Consider the following 24,813-nt stretch of genomic DNA (forward strand, 5'->3'; position numbering starts at 1 on the left):
TACCAATCCGCTAGCATGCACTTAATTTAGAAAAAATGCATTTAGGAGTAAACATTTGCTGCTATTCAGAAAAGAGATTCTGTGTGGCAACTATAACAACAGAGAAATCAGTGAGCTCCCAAATGTTAAGGGGGGGGGGGGCTATGCGTCAGCGAGATAAAATGCCATTCACACAAGAGAGGAAGGCTGGGCAGAGCCAGCTGCTGTCCCCCCCCTCCCTTTTCATTCTTCCGCGAAGTTGCAGAGTGAGCAGAGCAGGGAGGGTGAATCACAGCCCGGGAGCCAATAAAACATCCATTGAGGCACAGGCGCCGCACTCTACAAAGAGGCAGGAAGACAGAGCGGCTGGGGCTTGTGCTAGTAGCACCACCACCACCACCATGAGGGAAATCGTTCACATCCAGGCTGGCCAATGTGGAAACCAGATCGGAACCAAGGTAAGAGAAAAGGCTCTTCAGCTGTCTCGGTGTAGGCAGCTCACTTGGATGTTAAGCTGGTGCCAAGCTTTCTCGCAAGAATCTTGCCTGAAAGAAAAACCAACCCACCCAAATGCTTTTGGAGAGGCATCTCTAACTCCCTAGTACATTAATTCAAGGCAAGTTTTAGAAAGAGCCCACTGTAAGGTGGGGGGGGAGTGTTGTTCTTTGGGGGGGGGGTGTTGTACAGTCTGATTCTGCCTCTGCTTGTGTGTTTCTACACCACAGAACAGGGGAGACACCAAACTGGGAACTACATCGCTCGCCTCTTTCACGTTGACCATAAAAGGCTTTGGGAAAAAGTGAAACGGGACGGAGGCGGGGGGAGAAGAGAGAATACTAAAGCAGCGCCGGGAAAAAGAGGCCCGAAATAGAAAGGCGGCCGGCGCTCTTCGCCGCTTTCCCCTTCGGTTTCGAAACCCCGATGCGTTTTCGCTTTTTTGGGATGGGTTTTCCAGCCCCACCCTTCCTTGGCCATTGAAGCACGGGAGGTTTTGCCTGGGATTTGCCGCTCTGTAGGTGCACCTTTTCCCCATCCAATTCTCAAAACTCTGCATGGGGGCTTACTGCTGAGTGTTGAGAATCTGGATGGGGAAAATGGGCACTCAGGCCATTTCTGCATGGGAGGTTTTGCCTGGGATTTGCTGCTTTCCAGATGCACGTTTTCCCCATCTGAGTTCTCAAAGCTCTGCATGGGGGCTTGTTGAGTGTTGAGAATTTGGATGGGGGGAATGTGCATCTAGAGAGCAGCAAAACCTCCCGTGCGTCAATGGCCCTCGCCTCCGCCGTGCAAAGCGGGGCCTGGGAGGGGCGCAGGGGAGCAGCCGCTTGCCAGCATGCCAAGAATCCGGCAGCTGTTGCCGGGCCGCATGCCGCGGAGGCCTCGCTCTGCCCCTGCCAGGGGGGTGGTGGCAGCGTTGAGTGGTGGCAGCGCTGGGTGGTGGCCTGTCAATAACGACGGTGGTCGGGGCGGGAGAGCCATGGAGACGGGGAGAGGGGTCTCTGGCGGGAAGGCAGCCTCTAGCTGACCGTCCGTCTCTTTGTCGTCTTTTCCTGCCGCGCCTCCGAAGTTTTGGGAAGTGATCAGCGACGAGCACGGCATCAACCCGTCTGGCAGCTACGTCGGGGACTCGGTGCTGCAGCTGGAGAGGATCAGCGTCTATTACAATGAATCGTCCTGTAAGTTGTGGCTTTGCGGGCCAACTTTTTTTTTGGGGGGGGGGAGGGACGATAAAGGAAGCCAAGAGGTTGCTCACCGCCTCATCCATAAACTTGATTTTAGACGTGTGTTTGTTTCATAATGGACATCAGGACAACACTCGCAGTCAGACTGTGACCCTAAGGGTTACTTAAAAGTGGGTGTGGAACTACATAAGAAAGGCAATGCTGGATCAGAACAAGGTCCATCAAGTCCAGCAGTCCGTTCACTCAGTGGCCAACCAGGTGCCTCTAGGAAGCCCCCAAACAAGACCACTGCAGCAGCACCATCCTGTCTGTGTTCCAAAGCACCCAATATAACAGGCATGCTCCTCCTACCCTGGAGAGAATAGGTATGCTTCATGACTAGTATCCATTTTTACTCATAGCAACAAATAGCCCTATTCTCCATATGAAAGTGTCCACTCCCCTCTTAAAGCCTTCCAAGTTGGCAGCCATCACCACATCCTGGTTTCATTAGGGCTCAGCCATCCAGCCACTGCAATTACATGCTTATTGCTAAATAAAAAAGAAATCCACGTTAAAAGGCTGATTTCTTGCAGCACGAGCTTTCTGGATCTAGGGTTCACTTCTGCTGAAGCGAGCTCTGGCTCAGGGAAGCTGACGCTGCCTTATAGTTGTGTTCAATCTTTTCTCCAGGATCAGAGCAGCATGCCTATTATATTATATTAAGTGCTTTGGAACACAGGCAGGATGCTGCTGCTGCAGTCGCCTTGTTTGTGGGCTTCCTAGAGGCACCTGGTTGGCCATTGAGTGAACTGACTGCTGGACTTGATGGGCCTTAGTCTGATCTAGCATGGCTTTTCTTATGTTCTTCTGTTCTTTAAAGTGCCCCTGGACTCCTGCTTTATTTTGCTGCTGCAGACTAACTTGTGGAATGCTGCTTGTTAACTTTCAGGGAAATAACAGGGAGGTGGCTTTAAAATGAGGGCAGGGTGTGGACTATATGAGAGTTTATCCCAAATGATCTCTTTTAACATACCAAGCAAAAACCCCCAAAAAGTCTTAATAGTTGGTTAGTCCTGGGCAGCTTGTCTGCAATGTTAATAACCTGGCAATAATTTCAGAATGAATTGTGTGGCTCTGGAGCATAGATGTGTGTGTTCTGCCAACCATAGAAACTGGTAGGTAATGATGACTCTAGAGTCTAGCCATTGTACAGTGCTTTAGGCATATACATCCTCTTCTTGCAATCCTTCCAGCAATCCTGTAAAGTAGGTTATTGTTATTATTATCATCTACCTGTTGCCCATGAGGCTGAGAGAAAGAGGGAGGCTTGCCCAAGGCCATCTCCTGAATTAATGGCCAAGCTGAATTAATGGCCAACCTACCTGAGTGCAGCTCATTGTTTTTATCTGTTGCACTACAGCAACTATCTGGAATTAATTTAGAATCTTGAATGCCTCACTTTTGTTTTGCTTAAGGCTGCGAGTAGGTTGCGAGTAGGCTTAAGAGTAAACTGCGTCTCGGAATGGAAGGGAGGAAGGGCTGAGCTGGTCTCTGAACAGAAGCTGAATAAAATACGCTAACTATAGGATATGGAGGGCTGACCTTTCTCTTGCCAATCAGTATAATCTCTATGTTTCAGTAGTATTTGGGGCCGCCTATTATCATAAGCATTTAGCCGCTGTCTCTTTGCGTGGAAAATTGTGTGTTATCTGGGCCTGTCTCAAGTCTTAATTCTTCCCACGGCCTTGACCAGTGGTTAACTTCTGAAAACTGAAAACTTGTTATAATTTCCTTTTGAGATCAACATAAGACGAGCCATGCTGGATCAGACCAAAGACCCATCAAGTCCAGCATTCTGTTCACACAGTGGCCAACCAGGTGCCTCTTGGAAGACCACAGGCCCGATGAGTGCAACTGCTAATGAATTTTAAAGGAGGCCAAAAATTAGGGCTGGGCGAGAAGGCAACATTCTTAGACAATTTGCATGTCATATGAAGTCTACCCTGAACAAACGTTTTAAAAAAACAAACTGACAAGCAAATATGAATGACTTGCTTCAACCAGCAATTCCATATTGCTTGAACCAGCAATTCCATATTGCATAAACCAGCAAATACGAATACTAACTACAAGGCTGAGGGGGAAATCCCATTTTATTATTAGTAAAAGTAGTTTTTATCCTTGCTGCTGGATAGAGCAAGTTTATGCAGAAACTTGTAATCTTTGTCAGTGTCCTTTATCACACTATTTTTCTTCTTTCTTCATTCTCAGTACATTTCCTTTCCTGTGCATGTATGGTTCTTCTGTAGATTATAAGTCTGGGAATTTTTGGTTTTGTTCTGTTAAAAACATTTTGTGTGCACTGTTCTCATCCGTTGTTTTAATGCATGTACCTAAGTACGCACCGAAAACTTTGATATAATATGCAAAGGAGGAGTTTTGAGAAATACTGTGGTATTGTGACGTAGCTGAGCTTATATAGGTTGGAAAGAACTTACTGTAATAATTTAGCTATGATGAAATGGTGAATATAACTACTTACTTGTCCCAATGAATGATGGGTAAGTTAGTTGCTCTTTATCAAGGCCATCTAGGAATAAGCTAATGTACACATGCATTAAGCTACCTGAAATTGATAAAAGTTATTAATATACTTGCATGAGATAGAATTGTGGCAGTCTATCTTTATGGACTAAATCCCAAATAAAGGTGTATTTGATTTTTTCTTCTAGCCAAAAAATATGTGCCCAGAGCAATCTTGGTGGATTTGGAACCAGGAACCATGGATAGTGTACGATCTGGCCCATTTGGACAACTCTTTAGACCTGACAATTTCATCTTTGGTATGTTGATGATTTTCTGTTATGATGACTGAACTTTCAAAGAAGATGACGTGTTGAAAAGCACACCAGGAAAAAAGCATGTGTACTCTTGCTTACTGGTTATTTTGGTGACTGTTTATCTCTTAATATCTAAGTAAAACGTGTTGCCCAAAGCTGCATGCTACAGTCTTTAGAAGCCCATTTTCCCCCACAGGGAAATGACTACCTCATTGTTGCATTGGTCAGTTTGAAAGCATTTTGTCAATATATACCGGTCTCAAACACAACAGAAAGAGGTATAAAGATGTTCAAAGTAATGTAGTTCAGAAACCACTTCAGTGCTTGTTTTCTTTGATTTTATTGTTACGTTTGAAATTCAACCAGTACCGTAGTTGTATAGGAAAATCCACACAACCTGGTTCCTTACTTTTAGTCCAGAAATATATAAATGATCTCAAAGTACATATATCTGAAGTGCTTAGAAGTCTTATGTGATGATTTCAATGACTTGTGAAGGAGCAGTTCCTCTGAGACTGTCCCACGTGAAAAATTACTCAAGGTATTATACTGGGCAGAGTGCAGATTTTCAAGCCTTCTATACATGTATATATCTCTGTGCTACTGTGAAGGAGGTAGGATAGGACAAAAAACAATCCTTTCTTAATCTTGTGTCTACTATGGTAATTTAGAGCCGGAGTGCTTGCAGACTCAGATGTGGAAGACCTAGGTTCAAATCCCCCCTCTGCCATGGCAGCATACTGGATGACTTTGGGCCAGACACACACTCTTGGCCTAACATACTTCACAGGGCTGTTGTGAGCATAACATGGAGGCTAGGAGATTGATGTAAGCTGATTTGGGTCCCCATTGGGGAGAAAGGGTATAGATGAAGGAAAAAATAAATAGATATGGCATTTTCACAAATAATTTCAAACAAATGGCTGCATATGTGAATTTGGGTAGTAAAGTCATCACATGTGTATCTAAAATGGGAATATCCACATGTTTTATTCATTTAATATTGTGATTTATTCCATCATTCCTCAAGGATCTCGTTTGGAGTGTAGGTTTGCCAACCTCCAGGTACTAGCTGGAGATCTCCTGCTGTTACAACTGATCTCCAGCCAATAGAGATCAGTTCACCTGGAGGAAATGGCAGCTTTGGCAATTGAACTCTATGGCATTGAAGTCCCTCCCCTCCTCAAACCCCACCCTTCTCAGGCTCCACCCCAAAAACCTCCTGCCAGTTGCAAAGAGGGACATGGCAACCCTATTGGAGTGGCAGATGTGGTGCCCTCCACCATCTTATCGCCATGACAACCCTGTGAGGTACAGTAGGTGCAGAAAGAGTGTGGCTGGACGAAGATCAACCAGAGAGCATCATGGCAAAGTAGGGATTTGAATCCAGGTATCCCTGGTCATAATCCAAAAAAATCAAACTGCTGGTTCTCATGTACTGATGCAAAAGTTCAAGGAGCAAGTGGTTATCAGTCACTGTGATCTTGTTTGTCTACCACTGAGACTACTCCATAATCTAAACTGTAAACTCCCATGCCATCCTAAACAGAGTTATACCTTTCTAAGGCTGTTGACGTTAATGGATTTTGAAGGGTGTAACTCTGCTTAGGATGGCCCTGTTAACCACTTAGGACCTTGGTTGTGATATTTGTGTCTTGAAGGGCTGCAAGGTTTCTAATGGACAGTAGGCTCAGGCACAGCAAGGCCACTGAAAATGCCTTAAACAGCAGCATGTTATAATTTTGACCTTTGCACAGTTAGCAGGAAGCACAGCTACCAACATTGTTTCCATGAGACAATAAAAACACTGCGTGCTGAACATGTTAGCCCACCAGAAGTGCAAGAAAAGTGAAAAATAGCAATTCTGCGTAGTTTAGTGTCTAAGCAGCAATTTGGATGACCTTCTATTTTGCCATTATAAAGCAAAATAATTGTTGGATACAACACAATTGTCATGGTGAGCATGCTTTGGAATGTAACCGTGATAGAGTGGTCCCCATCTGAAGGTTTCTGCAATGGGAAAATGCAAAACCTGAAGATGGGTTGTTCTAGACTCGAGGGTGTGGCAAAAGCTGTCCTATCAAGCAGTAGTTGAGAAACTGACAGTGCTAACCTAAGGGATACCCCAGCGGACTTGGAAGTGTGTATCTGTTTATGATTGCACTGTGAGACCTTTCCTAGAAAAATCACTGTAATGCTTGCATAGGACTGTAAGAAAATATGTCCCCCGCCCCCGTTACTAAACACCTGGTCTAAATATTGTCGAAGGCTTTCACGGTCAGAGTTCATTGGTTCTTGTAGGACACTGAGAGACACTGTCCTTCAGTGTTACTACTCTGAAGATGCCTGCCACAGTCGCTGGCGAAACGTCAGGAAAGAAAATTCCGAGACCAGGGTTACACAGCCCGGATAATCCTGGTCTAAAATTTGCAATGCTTTGGTTAACATAAAAGGTACCATATTTACTCGAAAGGGTTCTGCTGCAATGTCCCTTCTACAACGACATAAGATCGCAGTACATTCTCCCCATATTGTCATCCTTTCCTGGGAGATCGGAAGAAGCTAAAGTTTCCCTTCTCTTAGCAGACTCCTCTCGGGAGATAACCATTCACGTAGCCAAATTTTGCCTCCGGTCTAGTGGGATTCGTAAACGGCTAATTGAAAACCCTTCCCCATAGAAGATCTTTCTTCCTCCTCTTCAAATCATCCTTGCCAGAATCATCAACTTTTGTTATTTTATTTTATTATTTTAAACCTAACTTTGATTTTTATTCAGAGCTTGTATTGTATCGAAATAAAAGTTGATTGATTGATACTCGAAAGGAAGGCAACCCTGAATGTAAAAAAAAATAATTACTGGACATAACAGTAACTTGTATGTTAATGTAAGACAACCCCCTCTTTTTTATATAGCATACCTGGGGAAAAGCCCAGTCTTGATTTTGAGTAAATCCGTTTCTGGCTAAAGAGTATGCTAGGTAGCCAACGTTTCTGGCTGGAGAGTATGCTAGGTAACCAAGGCTCTGTGCTACTGGTTGTATTCTGAGGTGATTACCGGTATTGCTCCTGTTGTATTCAAAATTTTAATTCGTGTTCCTGGAACTAAGTTAAACCCACTCTGCTTTGCTTCCCTCAGAATATAGTCAACCGAGCTGTTTACTCTCTCTCGGAGCTGTCTGTGTGCTTGCTTCTGCTTTAAGAAGGAGGCAGTCAGGTGCCGTGGGACAGCGCTGGGCTCTGGACTGCAAGAGCATGCACCCCAATACCTTTTTCCAAACAAAATATTTTGTAACGCGATGACTCGTACAAAAATTAAAATCTCTGTAAATAATTGCATATGAATAAGGTATTTTAGAAGGGTTGAAACCAATGATTTAGGTTTAATTCTAGGCTTGTAAATGGAGGGATTTAAAGGTGTAGATCCTTGTTTAATTCTAAGTGAAGGGATACCTTGGATTTAATGAGCAGGTTTTTTCAAGTAAAAATAAATAAATAAAAAGCCCCGTGGCGCAGAGTGGTAAGCTGCAGTACTGCAGTCCAAGCTCTGTTCACAACCTGAGTTTGATCCTGACGGAAGTTGGTTTCAGGTACTCGGCTCAAGGTTGACTCAGCCTTCCGTCCTTCTGAGGTTGGTAAAATGAGTGCCCTGCTTGCTGGGGGTAAAGGGAAGATGATTGGGGAAGGCACTGGCAAACCACCCCGTAAACAAAGTCTGCCTAGTAAACGTCGGGATGTGACGTCACCCCATGGGTCAGGCATGACCCGGTGCTTGCTTATTTTTTCAAATAAGCAGATTTTAAAATTCCTGTTGAAACCATCAAGTGACAAACTGCATTCCTGAAGCCCTATTGCTTCACATTGTTACCTACATAAGCCTTTTAAAGCTAGTTTGGGATTACCTGGTAAAAAAATATCATTTTAATGTACTTTTTGTAGAGTAGTCAATATAGCCTTTGCATTTAACAAGGGAAATAGGCTTCTCTGTTGTGAGTTAGTAGACTGAGCAGAGAATTAAGGGGTCCTGTGGGTGGGGGGAAAGGAAGAAATATTGGCTTGGAGACACCAGAGCTTTGCCATAAGCAGAAGAACTTTTGCCTATGGAGTGTGACTTTCTCACTGCCACTGAAATGCTGGCATTAGGGGTTAGGGATCCCCAAGAACATCATTTTGGGGGGCATTTTGGGCTGCAGCACAATCAAGGAGGTAAGAAGGGCTGCAGATGGAAATCCTTCCACACATGCCAAAGCTCTGGTGGATCCAAGCCAGCACTCTTCATTAATTCTGTGGTGCTCCCACGTACAGCATAAGATTAAGTATGGCAGTTTTTAGGAACTGTTAGACAGAATTGGCAATTTGCTGAAGGTTCTGTCCAAAAGTCTTTGCTCACACACACGCATCCATTACCAAAACGTTAGCAATTAAAAATGACCTAGCTACTAATATTTGAAGGCTGTTAGTCTTTGTGGCTTTGTGACCCTGTAAACCTATTAACCTCTCTCCCTTTTGTTACCTTAGGACAAACTGGTGCTGGAAATAACTGGGCAAAAGGACACTATACGGAAGGAGCAGAGCTTGTAGATTCAGTTCTTGATATAGTAAGGAAAGAATGTGAAAACTGTGATTGCTTGCAAGGATTTCAGCTCACTCATTCTCTTGGAGGAGGAACAGGTTCTGGGATGGGAACGCTACTGATCAGCAAAATCCGAGAGGAATATCCTGATAGGATAATGAATACCTTTAGTGTCATGCCCTCTCCTAAAGTCTCTGACACTGTGGTGGAACCATACAATGCCACACTTTCAGTCCATCAACTAGTTGAAAATACAGATGAAACTTACTGTATCGATAACGAGGCGTTGTACGATATTTGCTTCCGCACCCTAAAGCTTACAACCCCAACATATGGAGATCTGAACCACTTGGTGTCTGCCACAATGAGTGGGGTAACTACATCACTACGCTTTCCAGGCCAGCTAAATGCAGATCTTCGTAAGCTGGCAGTAAATATGGTTCCTTTCCCACGTTTACACTTTTTTATGCCAGGATTTGCCCCTTTGACAGCTAGAGGAAGCCAGCAATACCGAGCCCTCACTGTCCCAGAGCTCACACAACAGATGTTTGATGCCAAAAACATGATGGCAGCTTGTGATCCAAGACATGGACGATATCTGACAGTTGCTACAGTCTTCCGAGGCCCCATGTCTATGAAAGAGGTTGATGAACAGATGTTGGCCATCCAGAACAAGAACAGCAGCTACTTTGTGGAATGGATCCCAAACAATGTAAAAGTGGCAGTTTGTGACATAGCACCCCGTGGCCTTAAGATGGCTTCCACCTTTATCGGTAACAGCACAGCTATTCAGGAGCTCTTCAAAAGAATCTCTGAGCAGTTTTCTGCCATGTTCCGGAGAAAAGCATTTCTTCACTGGTTTACTGGAGAAGGGATGGATGAGATGGAATTTACAGAAGCAGAAAGCAACATGAATGACTTAGTGTCAGAATACCAGCAGTACCAAGAAGCTACAGCGAATGATGGAGAAGAAACATTTGAAGATGATGAAGAAGAAATTAATGAATAGTCTTTCATCCGATCCCAACATTCCCAAATCCAGTTCTGCCCTTTTTCAGGATAGTAAACCCATAGAGCTTATCTTTCAAAGCTTAAGTAGTACCCTTTCAGCCTCTACTGATTGACTTTGGGATGGGTGTGATTGTTCCTCACCAGATGGTAACCTCAGATTCTGCTTTGGTTGTTCCAGTAATTTATTCTCTTGGTAGGAGAACTCTGGTTTATTGCCAAGTCAGATATCACCAGATGTGTTCAAACAAATAATTCCACCTATCTCCCAGGAGTGAATGGACAGCAAATAAATGAGTTAGAAAACAGGGCTATTGTGGTTTTTCCTCAAACTGTGAACCAGAAAAAAATGAACTGAGGCTGTGATCTTATGGACAGTTATTGGAAGTCAATATTTCTGAGATCAGTAAGACTTTCTAGTAATTATAGTGAGAATTGCCGTGTTGAGTCTTTCGTGTGCTATTCTGTACTGACTATACAGTGGTGAGTTGCTGGGAACAAACTCTGTTAATAAAAACAGTAGGAAAAGTCTCAGCTTCTGTATTTTAGAGGTTTGTGAATCAGTGCTTGCATATAGACATATGTTGGCAATCCAACTAAAAAGGTAACAATCGGTTATGACTTCTGCTGGTAGCTGAGGAGATCAAGCATCACCAAATAACTCCTTCACTGGATTTTTAAAATATTCTTCTGGCACACTCATTGTACACTGAATAGATCAGGACTCTTGCGGGATTTACGAGTGGATTTAGTTCACGACATTGCATTGCACGTTTCCTTTCTGGAATGGGTTCAGACCTTTGGTTTATTCAAATCTCATCATTAAGGTCACATGGCCAGATGCACAAGGCAGAGCCAGATTCTGTGCTCTGTAACTTCTAATAGTGTCTACAGAATGGGTTTACATGGTAGATGTCCATACCTCTTGGAGACAGATTTTTCTCATATGCTCTTCTGAGGTTCAATCAAGAAGCCCTCTAAATCAAAATAACCAAAAGAGGTCTTTTACCTTTGCACAAGAGAAAATTCCAACACTGCCAGTCTATTCTGATCCTCAGTCTTTAACAAGCATGTCCTCAACAGCCAGCATACTGGAGAGTATATTGGAGAGCGTTTCATCCAATTAAATTCTTGTGGTGTATGTTTGCATGCTAGTTTGTAAGAGGCTGAGAAGTTATCAGCCCGATTAACAAATTCTTTCATTGCTTTCAAGTGGTGGTTTTTTATTTTCATTGAGCTCCTGTGCTATCTGTTGTTTTAGTCTCCACTGTTACAGCACATGCTTGTTTGTTTTGGGAGTTTAGATGGTGGCTGATATTAAGAGCTCTTTCCCCCACCATTATTTATACCTGTAACAAAGTTGGCCCTTTCAAATAGTTTTTAAAATATAGACATACTAATTTCAGCTTCCTTAACACCCAAAATGAAATAAAATCTAGTGTATCAGGACAACTGAACATTCTCCTCTTCGCTATTTAGGGATTCTGACAGACCGGGTTTGATATTTTCAGGTATAGTTGAGGTCTAAAATATTCTCAAAGAACTCAAATATGTTGTTTTAAATTAACATGTAGCTCTTATAACTTACTCTTGAATTAAGCAGGAATGGTGTGGGGATGTGCTTTGGGGTTCACTACCCTAATTACTGCTCATGTAGCCCTAGCTGTAAGCTGACCTTGCTCAACAAAGTCCTAAACCAAATTCTTCTATGAACAAGCAGCAGCTTGCCAAGAAAATTATGAAAGGTGTGCTCCAGCTGGAAAAATTACTAGGTCTGGCAAGTTGAATAGATTTTTGGGGTCATCTAGTTACACTAGATGAGACTGGGAAGGGCAGCCATGAAGTAGCTAGGAAAGATTCTGTAGTGTAAGGATGTGTCACTGGCCACCAAGATTAAGTTAATTCATGCCATCGTATTCCCTGTTACTATGTATACGTGTGAAAGCTGGACATTGAAGAAAGCTGATAGGAAGAAAGTAGATTCCTTTAAAATGTGGTGTTGGAGAAGAGAGTTACGGATACCATGGACTGCCAAAAAAATAATAATCAGTGGGTTATAGGTCAAATCAAGCCTGAACTGATCCTAGAAGCTAAAATGACTAAACTGAGGCTATCACATTTTGGTCACATTATGAGAAGGTAAGAGTCACTGGAAGACAGTCATGCTAGGAAAAGTTGAGGGAGGCAGGAAAAGAGGAAGACCCAACAAGAGATGGATTGACTCAATAAAGGAAGCCACAGACCTCAATTTGCAAGATCTGAGCAAGGCTGTCAAAGATAGGACATTTTGGAGGACTTTGATTCATAGGGTCGCCATGAGTCAAAAGCGACTTGATGGCACTTCATGCACACAGTTACACATGGGGCAGCAAAAGGAAAGGACTCCACACTGAAAGCTGCAGAGTTTAAGCTCTGGGGAATGCATGAGACACACCATTCTTGTACACACCTAAGCGGTACTACTTCAAACTTCAGAAGTGGGTGTGCTACTGTAATTCCAACAGCTTCTAAAATAGTAGCAATAGTCAACCTTGTAAAGCATGTTTTAATAGCCACTTATTTTGGAACTGGATTTTCTCTGTACTGTGTTGAAACAGCTGTCACAATGGAGATGCTTAGTAAACTGTTGGCTCTGATTAAACCATTTCCCATTCCATAGCCTGGTGGCATGCCCATTGCTTTTGTGAATACTGGGTGCAGTTAGCCATACGAAGCTGTCATCAGAAGTAGAATATATTTTATTTCTCGGTGCTTATGTTCTGATTAGCTATAAGGACCCCAGAAGACAAAGATGGCACTGGAGTCAGGAGGAAATTTTTCCTTTGGTAGCAAAGAGTTCGTGTCCATTCTCCCATTTGGGCTATCACACTGTTGTCATTGGACTGATCTCTTTGCTACTGCCACTGAGAAAGTGAGAGACTCACCTACCACCTAAATAGTACATGTATGTATTGAAAAAGTGAAATGCATTTGACTAATGAACATGTTCAAAGCTTTGTTTCATAGCATATCTTGCACATCTTCAGTTTCACTGGGTTTTCCTTACCTTCAGGCTCCAGTGTTGTGGTGAGCAAGCAGTTAACCAAAAAATGAATTGTGCAAGAAATCCCATTTTAAATTACTTGTACTTGAAAACATAGAAGGAATCCAAAGGTACCACTTGAAATGCCTGCTGCTTTTCTGCAGAATCCTATGCATGTTTAATCAAAATTAAAGTCCAGTAAGCACAACAGAACTTATTTCTAGGTGAAACATGAAGAAGATTGATTCTAAGGCTGCAGTGTTAAAGTGTTAAGACACTTCAGGATTTTAAAGAAATTATATGAAAATTCTGGCTTGGATCTAAAGGTGCCATTCCACTGCTCTAATAGCTAGTGGAATACCACTTTCGTTAGCAGAGGAGGGTGGGTGTGGTTTTAGCCAAATTCCCCCTTCCAATACAGCTACCATGCTGTTGCAGAGGGTACCTGCCCCCTAAAAGCAGTGGGGAGGTGGGAAAGCCCCATTCTGCAGGTGTTGTATCATTCACAGGACAGAGACAATCCAATGACAATTATCAGACTTGTTTCTCCTCTGAGAACTCTTGTATAAATAAAATTCTTAACAGCAGGTTCCCGTATTTTAAAGTTATTGGCTTAAATTGTGTGCTGATGCTTTACAAAAACTCAAACTTCTGACCTGTTACTCAATTCAAGCATTATACAGTATGACTACTTATCATTTGCAGGTGCTAGGATAGTTCTTGCATCTTTAATATTAGCCTCCAATAATTTCCTGACTTTGCTTTGGTCACTTTGCCAACCTTCAGAACCCTTCCAAAGGCACTTGCAGATATGCTGAATGCAAAAATAAAAGCTTATCCATAAATCTAGCCGCTTGTCTTTGGAGGTACACCAAGCACTCCTGAAAAGTGTATGCAAATAAATGAAATAGCTGTAGTAATATTTACTCATAATTCCTTTAGACAAATATTTTAAGGTACATGAGAATGTGTATGTTCCAAGTCCAGTGTTCTGATTTTATTGTTTCCAAACTGTATTTACAAAAACTCAATATATTCATGTGCTCAATAACTTACAGCTCCCTGTAGAAAACATCTTTATTAAAACTGCAATAATATAATTTAGGTTTTACACTTTATTGTAACCCCAGACCCATAAATGACAGAAAAGCTCTTTAGCAGGTTTCCAGTTCTACTGTCAATATTCATCACAGTTACTGGCTTAATCTTTGCAAACAGCAAAGGGATAAAATTAATCTTTGCAAACAGCAAAGGGTGATGGGATAAAATTAAATGGCCAGTGAATGAAAACTGGATGTTTCTGTAGAACAGAAAGTGCTTTTCATAAATTACCTAGCCCTCCTGATAAAAGTGTCAAGCGATGCACAGCTTGCATGCTAACAACTTGTATCTGACAGAGAGGCTTAACTATTGAGGACTCCCAAATTCCTTGACTGGCTCTTACTCCATGTCATCTTAAATATTCCCACTGATGGGCAAGTGTTACACAGTCTGGATACAGAAATACATCTGGAAGGGGGTTCACAGTATATACCCATTAGCTGCAAGGTCTCCTCTTTCTGTGAACAATTTCCAGGTCATAGCTTCCAATGAAATTGGGATATTTCTTAGCTTAAAAAAAGATTCCTTTTCATTCCATCACTGCTAGTTTGCTGATTTCCATAAGCAGGAGGCCAGTCTCTGGGAAGTGTGTACTGTTCCATTTCAGTGTGCAACCAAAATACAACACCATATTTCAGAACTAAAAGGGCATGTCTCCGGTGATTTGTCTGGCTATCTGTTCATCTGTTGTTTCCTCTTTCTCTTTCTCACGATCTTTGTTCCAGTCTTTAAGGCCTTCTGGAAGTGAAGTGTCTTCATCTAAGCTGCCTGTGCCTTCAACAAATTCTTCATAAGTAGATTTTTCAGCAAATGGTCTAGGGCCAAGCAGTTCGATCATATCACTCTTATCCAAAACCTCCTTCTCCAAGAGTCGTAAAGCAACCTAGAAAAAGTCACATCACACATAATTATTCTCCTAATTATTTGGCTTTCTTGCACAACAGTCAGAAAAGTCATCTAGCCTTTGACATTTCATCAATGTATGCTTAGAGAACAGAATCAAGAGCAACAGACTACCAGGAGCTACTAGCACAAGTCAAGTTCTAAGTACCAACTAGTATGAAGCCTCATGGAGATTACACTGGACAAGTAGGGGCCCACAAAACACATGTGGGGAAGAATCCCATTTCCTACTCCCTCACCTTTCAGCCCAGCTGCAGCATGGCACCACCATGGATGGGCCCAGAGCAGCTCCTGGGCTCTGCTGCCACTGCAGATGAGCCAGGAGTGGCTCCGGTGCTACAGTGATGTGGGGGCTACGCACCCTGGGTCCAGCTCAGCCAGCAGGAATTGGAGGCAGCCTTGAAAGGTAGGTATATTCTGTGCAACGCTTTTTTATTTTGGGGGGAATTTAACCCCCCCCCCCCGCTTGAAGTGTGTCCCCCATCTGCAGATTTAAGTATCCGCAGATAGGGGACACACTTGGGAATTATTATATGGGATGCGCATTATACCCAGTGATCTTGTTCACAGTCTCCAAGACTCAAATGCACACTATTCACTTTCTGTGGGTAAGGGAGTTGGAGTAAGCCCCAAACGTTCATCTCCACTACATGCAAGCTTTCTCCACTGACGTAGGTGGAAAATGTTTGCTCGTGCAGAGAAAAAAATGAAGCTATCAGAGTAGTGCTTGAATTATGACCATTACTTCCACATAGATCTGATAACAGAAGTGTTAAATATCTGTCATCCATTATAAATATGCAACCAATGTTAACAGTTTATATAGGCAAAAGTGTTTGCACATACCTTTTCCACCTCTGCCTTCTTTTCAGTCAGAAGGGCCAATGTCTGTTCATAAGCTGCGTTAATAAGCTTTCGCACTTCTTCATCTATTAATCTTGCTGTTGCCTCACTGTAGGGTTTCTCTAACACCATGTCTCCTTGCCGAGGAAGGTCAAATGAGATCTGGCCAACTTTTTCGTTCATGCCAAACTGAACGATCTGAGGGTTCAATAGCATAGCATTGCATTGGTGCAATTTTTTTTTTTTAAAGCCTAAGCTATGAAAGATATCCTGTACAGCTTTTATTCCATCTTTAATTATTTCGTTATAGCAGTCACTACTGACCACATTGAACATTTGCTTGCTGAATGTGAGCTTGTAAGAAGTTCCAAGGAATCATTAGGATTATTTTCTCCACACATCTCTTCAAGTCACGGTCCATGTTTACCCTTTAAAGCATGAGCATTACTTTTCATGCTTTGCTGAGTTTGCTCTTTAAACACTCCTTGAATATTAAGCATGGACAGTAGTTATTAAAGCAGCAAAAATTATAACACACTGTATACTAAAGGTGCTATAAAGTATAACTGCAATAATGTTTTAGCAACATTCCAAGAAAGCAAACATCCACCCTAAATCTTCCATATACATTAGACTTTTAGAATAATTAGCTGGCTGATTTATAACTGATTTTATAATGTGTACACTCAGGCCCAAACAATGCCAAGGTGCATCAAGTGTAGAATGTATAACCATAAATGTACAGCAATGGGAAGCAAAAGAGGCTCATAGAAGAAGTACAAACCTGAGCGTATGCGCTCTGAGTCACTTTCCTTAGATCATCTTGGGCTCCTGTTGTAATTTTGCCAAAGAAGATTTGCTCTGACACACGTCCTCCCAAAGTCATGCACATTCTGTCAAGCAGCTGTTCTTTAGTGTACAGATACTGCTCTTTAGGCAAGTACTGAGCATACCCCAATCCTTTGCCACGTGGAATAATAGACACCTTGTGCCAGAGAGGGGAAAAAAAAGCATCCTAACATGAGATAGATCTGTGCTTCACATTATGATTATTCCTGCAGGGACACATGCAAATAAAAAAATGCAGTTGTGGTTAATGCTAGCTATCATGAGATATACATGCATTGTGAAGGGGGTTGGCCTAGATGACCCTGGTGACCCTTCCAACTCTATGATTCTATGTTAAAACAGATCAAGGGTACTTTGGAAATCAAGGCAAGGTTGACTGGATAAAAGCATGAGATCATTATTAAGAGTCAATGTCTTGGCATGCTGAGTTTTTGAAAATATTACAGAAGCAATTCAGGGTATAAGGGGAAGGGGCAAGTAAGGCTGAATATCTCTGCTATGAAATAAGATTGAAAATTCAATATTGTTTCCCCAAATACCTGAGGAAAAGTCACAGGGCTCTTTCCTCTGGTTCAAAGTGGCAACAATCGGCAGAGAAGCAACACTACTGATGATGTCTTTTCTCCTGCTTCAGCAGCTACTCTGGGTAAGCGTGACTCAGGGAGGAGCAGTGAAATGGGAGAAGACCTTGTGTTGCTGTTCTCAAATGCTATGCTATTCTGGCTAGCTTGGTGCGTGTAGAAGTAATAGATTGCTTTGAGTTCAGGGAAATGAACGGATGCAGGCACCCACTGACACAGCTGCAGTGGTTAAGATCATCATAAATTCCACATATACTCGGCACTCAAGGACCAAATTAGAATGTAGCTGTGTGCACACCTTTGTGGGAAACTCGGCTCACACCACTATGAGCACGTGCTAGATCATCTCCAACCCCCAATGTAACCAAACTCTTCATTTCACTAACCCCAAGCAAGGAAACCCACTGGTGGAATGCTACTATTATATGTATGTGTGTGCTGCCTCATGATTCAGACATTACCCTAACACAACCTCTGATGTAACGGTCAAAAGATGCACTGCACATTCCTGCCTACCTACGCACAATGTCTGATAGACTGCTATTCTGATTTGTAAATGAAAATTTCTTTCAGATACCAAGAAAGTGACAGTGACCCGCTGACTCTCTTCCATTAAGATGTTATTTACTGGGAGACAACTGAGCTTAAAGGGACTAGTTGGGTTGCATCATAACACTCTGCAGCTACTGGCACGACGACCCATCTTCTGAAACAAGAGGCTCTTAGTGATTGCATCACAAGTCAACCTACCTTCAGAAGTGGATCAGCATGTTCCAGAAACCATCCAGCAACTGCATGCCCAGCTTCATGATATGCTACTGTCTTTTTCTCCTCTGGTTGCAGTACTTGGGTTTTCTTTTCCAAGCCTTTGATTAAAAAAAAAAGTTGTTTTACACACACAAACCACTTACTTAACTACCTGGGTGCACAGACCTAGATAGCCGAGACAGGTATTTTTATTCCCCTTTGGAAAGAAAAACAATATTTTTAGGTATTAATGTGTCTCTTCTATTCTCTCCTTTCTAAGATCCCTTGATCAATGGACTAAAAGTCAAGGCAGAAGACAACTTTTCAAATTCTCAGTTCACTACAGAGCAACAAAGTTATTTAGAAATAAGGAGCCTATTGCCAACATTGCTAGTAATGCAGTCTCAGGGAGTTATTATTTTACCTCCTATCACTCGCTCAATTGCTTGCTCGAAGTGCTTTTCGTTTATGGCATCCGAAAGATGTCTCGCAGCTATCAAAGCTGCTTCATTGCATACGTTAGCTATATCTGCACCTAAAAAAAAAACAAGACAGGACCATTACAACTACTTACAATTAGAACATTTATCCACAAGGGGGATAATTTTAGATTTTTTCTTAGGAAATGGTTAACATTCCAGTGAAAAAAATATTACCAGTGACATTAAAATTTCTTCGTGCCAGCAACTCTAAATTATCGGTTAAAGCCATGGCTCTCATTCATGTACTGTGCTAAAGCAACACATTCTGTATAATTATCCAGCATTTAGGGTTTGCCGGTTTAAGGGAAATATATTGTCCAGGATTCAGAGAGTTTCTTTAGGTCCATTCTGTGACATCTGTTTTTCCTTTGAACAGCAGATCCCCATGCCACATCATATACGGCTTATGAAACGCCCCTCAAATTCAAAAGAAATTTCTCATGCAGAATGGGGGACTTTCTGCTTGAGAAAGGAAAGTCAGAACCCCTTCTGGTGTATAAAACAGACTTTTAGATCCAGCCAATGTCTTTTAAAAGGGAAACCTTATGATGGAGGCTAAATTCCTGCCATCCTGGAAAATAAAGCACTACAGTGCTCTTTTAGGTGCCAGCTCAGAACTTAATGTCCAGAACAGGAAACAGCAGCTGTGCCCAGCACACTTTTTAAGTGGTACGCGGGACAGATTAATGGCCAGAAGGAAGAGGGGATGAAGGAAGGGGGCACACAGGGAAGGGTTAGATTTATTTGCAAGGTGGGCCTTAAACCTCCCAATGGGACAGACAGATGGAGAAAGAATAAGTGAAACATCAGAAGCAAGAAAGTCTTTGCTGCCATGAGACAGTCAGCTCGTTCATTGGTCTCAGTTCTGACCACCCATGGGGACAGCAAGCAGAATAGAGTTGCAAAATGTTGAGGTGGGCTTCCCTTGAATTGCTCAGGAGTCACTTCAGATCCTTGGCGGAGGGCAGAGATCACTATTTTCTCTTCTGGGTGGCCTATAGTGTACTATATTGTCTTCTTTTAAAGAAATATGCCTTATAGGCGCACCTACCTGAAAACCCAGGAGTCAGAGATGCAAGTTTTCGTGCTAAATTATCTTTATCCAAGTTACTGTCCAACCTCAGGGGCCTAAGGTGAACTTTGAAAATAGATGCTCTTCCCTTTATATCTGGGTGTCCTTCAAGAGTTGAAAAGAAAAGATTTTTAAATCTACTGTTTAAGAAAAATGCTCTAAGCATTAACACTTTTGTATGACCTTCAGCACTCTCCATCTCATCTGCCTCACAGGGGCTGAAATGGAATAACGCCCCCACCCCCAGTATGCCACCCTTACCCTCTCACAGGAAAGGTAGAACATAATTGTGTAATAAAAACAAAACGTTCTCACCAACATGGGGCGGGGGGTAGCTTACCAATAAAGATCTGCCTATCAAACCGTCCGGGCCTCATGAGCGCAGGGTCTAAGATATCTGGTCTGTTGGTCCCTGCTAGAATAACTACATTTGATGTAGTATTAAACCCTAGGAACATAATAAAAAACAAACACATAATAATGTAAAAGTACAACTGCTACGAGCATGTGCAACATTTTATTTGAGTTCTATCCTGCCCCTCTCCGACCAGGTCGGGCTCGGGTTTCCCGGATTCTAGTCCAAAACTTTAACCAATACACCACGCTGGCTCTCATACTTTTCTACAGAATGTTTAACAATCCCTCCATATGTCATAGCTCTTCATCATACCTTTAACCGTGACCTCCCCCCAAGCAACTTACTTGATAGCACTCATATCAGAGCTATTTCCAGGTAGTTTGCTTACAGCTGAGGTGTTGCTCTAATATATAAGTGGGGGGTGCACCAGAAGGTTTACAAAATGAAATAGTTACCATCCATTTCAACTAGTAGTTGGTTGAGTGTGTTTTCTTGTTCACTTTGCCCTCCAAAGTTGCCCCGTCCTCTCTTCCTTCCCACTGCATCTATTTCATCAATGAAGAGAATGCAAGGGGCATTTTTACGAGCCAGTACAAATAAATCACGAACCTTTAAAAGAAAACAGAAGGTATTTTCAATCACGTCATGCTATCTACCTTATTTCCCTAGACCACGAAATATACCACAAAGCTATATTCACGTTCTACAAATATGCATACAAATGGGGTAATTTGCATTATTGTTAGGAAGATTATATTCTAGCCACCACAATTGGCTAGAGTACCGAGACAATTATTTATGTCTGCAGTAATGTAACTGACTACGATATACAGCTAAAGACAATATTTCTATTTTTTTTGCTTCTGTATCACTGTTTTCATTAATATTTTAAAAACTGCAACACAAACTATGCCAACCATTCACTTCACCATTAACTCTTTCCCTATACAGTCTCAGAGGAAGGGTAACTGACTGGCCATTCTGACTAAATCTTAGTTAACATTGCAACCATATTAAGTTATCCGGGCTTAATACTTCAGATAACTGCTATTCAACCAAAGTGGGGATAATATTCCAACACGTTCTGACCGTATTTCTTTTCTGGGGCTGTAAACTGCAAAGGCTGTTTCAGGGAATTCTTTCTGGAAAGCCTGTGGTGGGTTTCTACTAAAGACCTAAACCTGAATGCCTTACTAATAACATACTTTGTTGGGACAATAAATAGCTCTTCCTAATAACAACAGTTTGCAGACTTTGATTAGCTAGCTGTTGTGGTTTCAGCTCAGTCTTGCATGTGTTGCTAACATGCTGGTGATAAATAAGTCCAGCCTTCCTACAAATTCAGGAGCAACGTTCAGATTACACTTCAATACCCCTATCATGATTAAATATTAGTACGAACCAAAAAAGGGCAGGCTACAAAATAGTCAGATGTAGAGCTATGAAGAAATAAGCTTTCCTAGCAACTGAGTGTTCTAGAACTGATGGTTCTTAATTAAAATAGCTTAATAGGCATAATTACGATGAACAGATGCCAAGTTGGGCAATTAATGCAGTTAATTGCGATACCCATGTTTTCGGCCTTACCAAACTGGAGAGTGGCCTTTAATAACTGACCCTGCAATAACCGAGCAAGGCCATAGACTTACTCTAGCGGGACCCACACCGACAAACATCTCTAAGAATTCAGATCCATTGACTGTAATAAAAGGAACATTGGCTTCCCCGGCTGTAGCTTTAGCTAGAAGAGTTTTCCCAGTGCCTGGTGGTCCTGTCAAAATGGCTCCCTGAAAGAGGAAGAAAATTAATTCCAAATTATAAGAATCTTAAAACAGATTTATTTATTTTGAAGTATACCAATCCTATGTCTCTCTTAATTGGAAAACCAAGTATTTGTGGCTTAACAGCAACCAAACAAATGTTTTAATTCCCCATCTTACTACAGCTCCCATTCAATACGGTTTTCGTACGTGTAGGTCCCCCACAACCCTTCCTTTTTTCAGCAGCAGAAAAGCTAGCTGGATCCAGCTCCTTGAAATGTCTTACCTTTGGGATCTTTGCTCCAAGATCTTGGTATTGCTTTGGGTTTTTCAGGAAGTTAACAAACTCCATTATTTCTAGTTTAGCCTCCTCACAGCCAGCTACATCTTTGAACTTTACATCTATCTCATCCTTTAGGACTTTGGCTGTTGTTTCACCCACGCTGAAGAGTCCACCCATTCCCCGTCCTGTTCGGCCCATTCCAGCAGGTCCTCTTCTTAACGTGTAGAGCAAGAAGCCAACTATCAGCACTGTTGGCAGCATACTTAGAAGAAATGAGCTGAAAACATGGATAAATGTCAGTAGTTAGGAACATATTTTTTCATAACATAACGCAGGGGAAAGACAAAGCAAAAGCTCGTGCACGAAGATATTTTATGAGAAATCATCCCCAAAAGCCTTTAAAAAACAAAACAAAAAAACCAGGCATCTACCAGGGGTGTTTCATGCTTTCTGGCAAGTAAGATGTCCAAAAACACATGTTCCCTTCCTTGGTTTGGAGAAGGGCCTTCTGTTTACCTCCCCCAAGGTGAGACAGGATGCTCCTGCAAATCCTGATGCACAAAGGCTCAAGGGAGAGATGAAGAATTTTAAGTCTTTTGCACTAAGGTTTAGTGAAGAATCATGGCAGGCTTATGCCATTTTTTACCTTCTTTGTAGCCCAAGACAAACAGGAGCTATCCCTGCCTCTCCCTCATGCCAGGGGACTTGGGGAAGGGGCAGAGGGAAACACAAATAGGCAATTGCTCATAAGGCAAGCCAATATTTTTGGTGTGTCTGTACAAAACAGTTCACTACTCTCCCTTTTTGTCATTACAAGGTAGCAGTATGATAACTTGCAATCTTGTTGAAAGGGAAAACTAAAGATTGGGCAGTTTTAGGAAGACAGTGGCCCATTATCCAAGAAATCATGTAAGCTATGAGTCAGATGGCTTTAGACATGTTTTTCTTGAATTGTGCCCCACTCCCAAATGCCTCATAGCAAACTGCTTTTGAAACTGATGGAAGACTCAAAAGCAGCCAGTGAGACGACATTTGGATCAAAGAAAAAGTCAAAAGATGTGTGCGAACTTAAGTAGCTCTTTGGATCTCTGCCACTATTTAAAATAGGATTTAAAAAACAAAACATTTACAGTGAGGGAAAAATTTATTTGATCCCCTGCTAAATTTGCCCGTTTGCCCTCTGACGAAGAAATGACCAGACCATAATTTTAATGGTAGGTTTATTGCAGCTGTGAGAGACAGAATAACAACAGGAAAACCCCCAGAAACCCAGAAGACAAAAGTCAGAGATTGATGTGCATTATATGAAATAAGTATTTGATCCCCTATCAACCAGCCAGATTAGGGTTAGGGTTCTGCTGTCGACAGAAGCAATCAATCCATCAGATTCCAAACTAGCCACCATAACCAAGACCAAAGCTGTCCAAGGATGTCAGGGACAAGATTCTAGACCTGCACAAGGCTGGACTGGGCTACAAGACTATTGCCAAGCAGCTTGGTGAGAAGGTGACAACCCTAACCCTAACTGTCAACCTCCCTCGGTCTGGGGTTCCATGCAAGATCCCATCTCGTGGAGTTGCAATGATCATGAGAACGGTGATGAAGCAGCCCAGAACTACACGGGGGGAACTTGTCAATGATCTCAGGGCAGCTGGGACCATAGTCACCATGAAAACAGTTGGTAACACAGCACGCCGTGAAGGACTGAGATCTTGCAGAACCCGCAAGGTCTCCTTGCTCAAGACAGCACATTTACAGGCCAGTCTGCAGTTTGCCAATGCACATCTGAATGACCCAGAGGAGAACTGGGTGAAAGTGTTGTGGTCAGATGAGACCAAAATCGAGCTCTTTGGCATCAACTCAACTCGCCGTGTTTGAAGGAGGAGGAATGCTGCCTACGACCCCAAGAATACCATCCCCACCGTCCAACATGGAGGGGGACATATTATGCTTTGGGGGTGTTTTTCTGCTAAGGGGACAGGACACCTTCACCGCATCGAAGGGACGATGGACGGGACCATGTATTGTCAAATCTGGGGTGAGAACCTCCTTCCCTCAGCCAGGGCATTGAAAATGGGTCGAGGATGGATATTCTAGCATGACAATGACCCAAAACACACGGCCAAGGCAACAAAGGAGTGGCTCAAGAAGTAGCACATTAAGGTCCTGGAGTGGCCTAGCCAGTCTCCAGACCTTAATCCCATCGAAAATCTGTGGAGGGAGCTGAAGGTTCGAGTAGCTACACATCAGCCTCGAAATCTTACTGACTTGGAGAGGATCTGCAAAGAGGAGTGGGACAAAATACCTCCTGAGATGTGTGCAAACCTGGTGGCCACCTACGTCTGACCTCTGTAATTGCCAACAAGGGTTTTGCCACCAAGTACTAAGTCATCTTTTGCAAAGGGATCAAATACTTATTTCACTCATTATAATGCACATCAATCTCTGACTTTTGTTTTCTGGGTTTCTGGGGTTTTTCTATTGTTATTCTGTCTCTCACAGATAAATAAATAAAATTATGGACTGGTCATTTCTTTGTCAGAGGGCAAACGGGCAAATTCAGCAGGGGATCAAATACTTTTTCCCCTCACTGTAAAGGACACCTAGAAAGCAGTTGTCTGCTTAGTATGTAATGGCTACAGCCACACCTTAGAGACCACCGCCAGGTAACAGCAGCAGCTGCTCAGAGGATCCATTTAATTTTGCTGTCAAATTACTACAATCTACTGACAGGCTCTCAATGCTTTTTGA

At 42.4% G+C, this 24,813-nt stretch overlaps 2 protein-coding genes across 2 annotated transcripts in view; one reads left to right on the plus strand and one right to left on the minus strand.

The window, feature by feature from the left end:
• The first annotated feature begins 362 nt into the window (after window positions 1–362).
• On the plus strand, window positions 363–10,145 carry TUBB6 (tubulin beta 6 class V). Its single transcript, XM_056854294.1, has 4 exons — window positions 363–437; window positions 1,547–1,655; window positions 4,376–4,486; window positions 8,999–10,145. Exons 1-4 carry the CDS (start codon window positions 381–383, stop codon window positions 10,060–10,062), a joined length of 1,341 nt encoding a protein of 446 aa, XP_056710272.1. The 5' UTR covers window positions 363–380; the 3' UTR covers window positions 10,063–10,145.
• Window positions 10,146–14,809: 4,664 nt separating this feature from the next.
• AFG3L2 (AFG3 like matrix AAA peptidase subunit 2) overlaps window positions 14,810–24,813 on the minus strand; it is a 29,174-nt gene continuing 19,170 nt past the window's right edge. The window contains exons 8-17 of the mRNA XM_056854528.1: window positions 22,066–22,339; window positions 21,669–21,806; window positions 20,475–20,628; window positions 20,002–20,109; window positions 19,641–19,766; window positions 18,532–18,642; window positions 18,111–18,226; window positions 16,715–16,915; window positions 15,934–16,128; window positions 14,810–15,067 (exon numbers count right to left, since the gene is read on the minus strand). Coding sequence (XP_056710506.1) covers window positions 14,825–15,067; window positions 15,934–16,128; window positions 16,715–16,915; window positions 18,111–18,226; window positions 18,532–18,642; window positions 19,641–19,766; window positions 20,002–20,109; window positions 20,475–20,628; window positions 21,669–21,806; window positions 22,066–22,339 — 1,666 coding nt within the window. The 3' untranslated portion in view covers window positions 14,810–14,824. The remainder of the gene's footprint in view (window positions 15,068–15,933; window positions 16,129–16,714; window positions 16,916–18,110; window positions 18,227–18,531; window positions 18,643–19,640; window positions 19,767–20,001; window positions 20,110–20,474; window positions 20,629–21,668; window positions 21,807–22,065; window positions 22,340–24,813) is intronic.

This window comes from Euleptes europaea, chromosome 8 (assembly GCF_029931775.1).
Source record: "Euleptes europaea isolate rEulEur1 chromosome 8, rEulEur1.hap1, whole genome shotgun sequence".
Classification (NCBI taxonomy): domain Eukaryota; kingdom Metazoa; phylum Chordata; class Lepidosauria; order Squamata; family Sphaerodactylidae; genus Euleptes; species Euleptes europaea.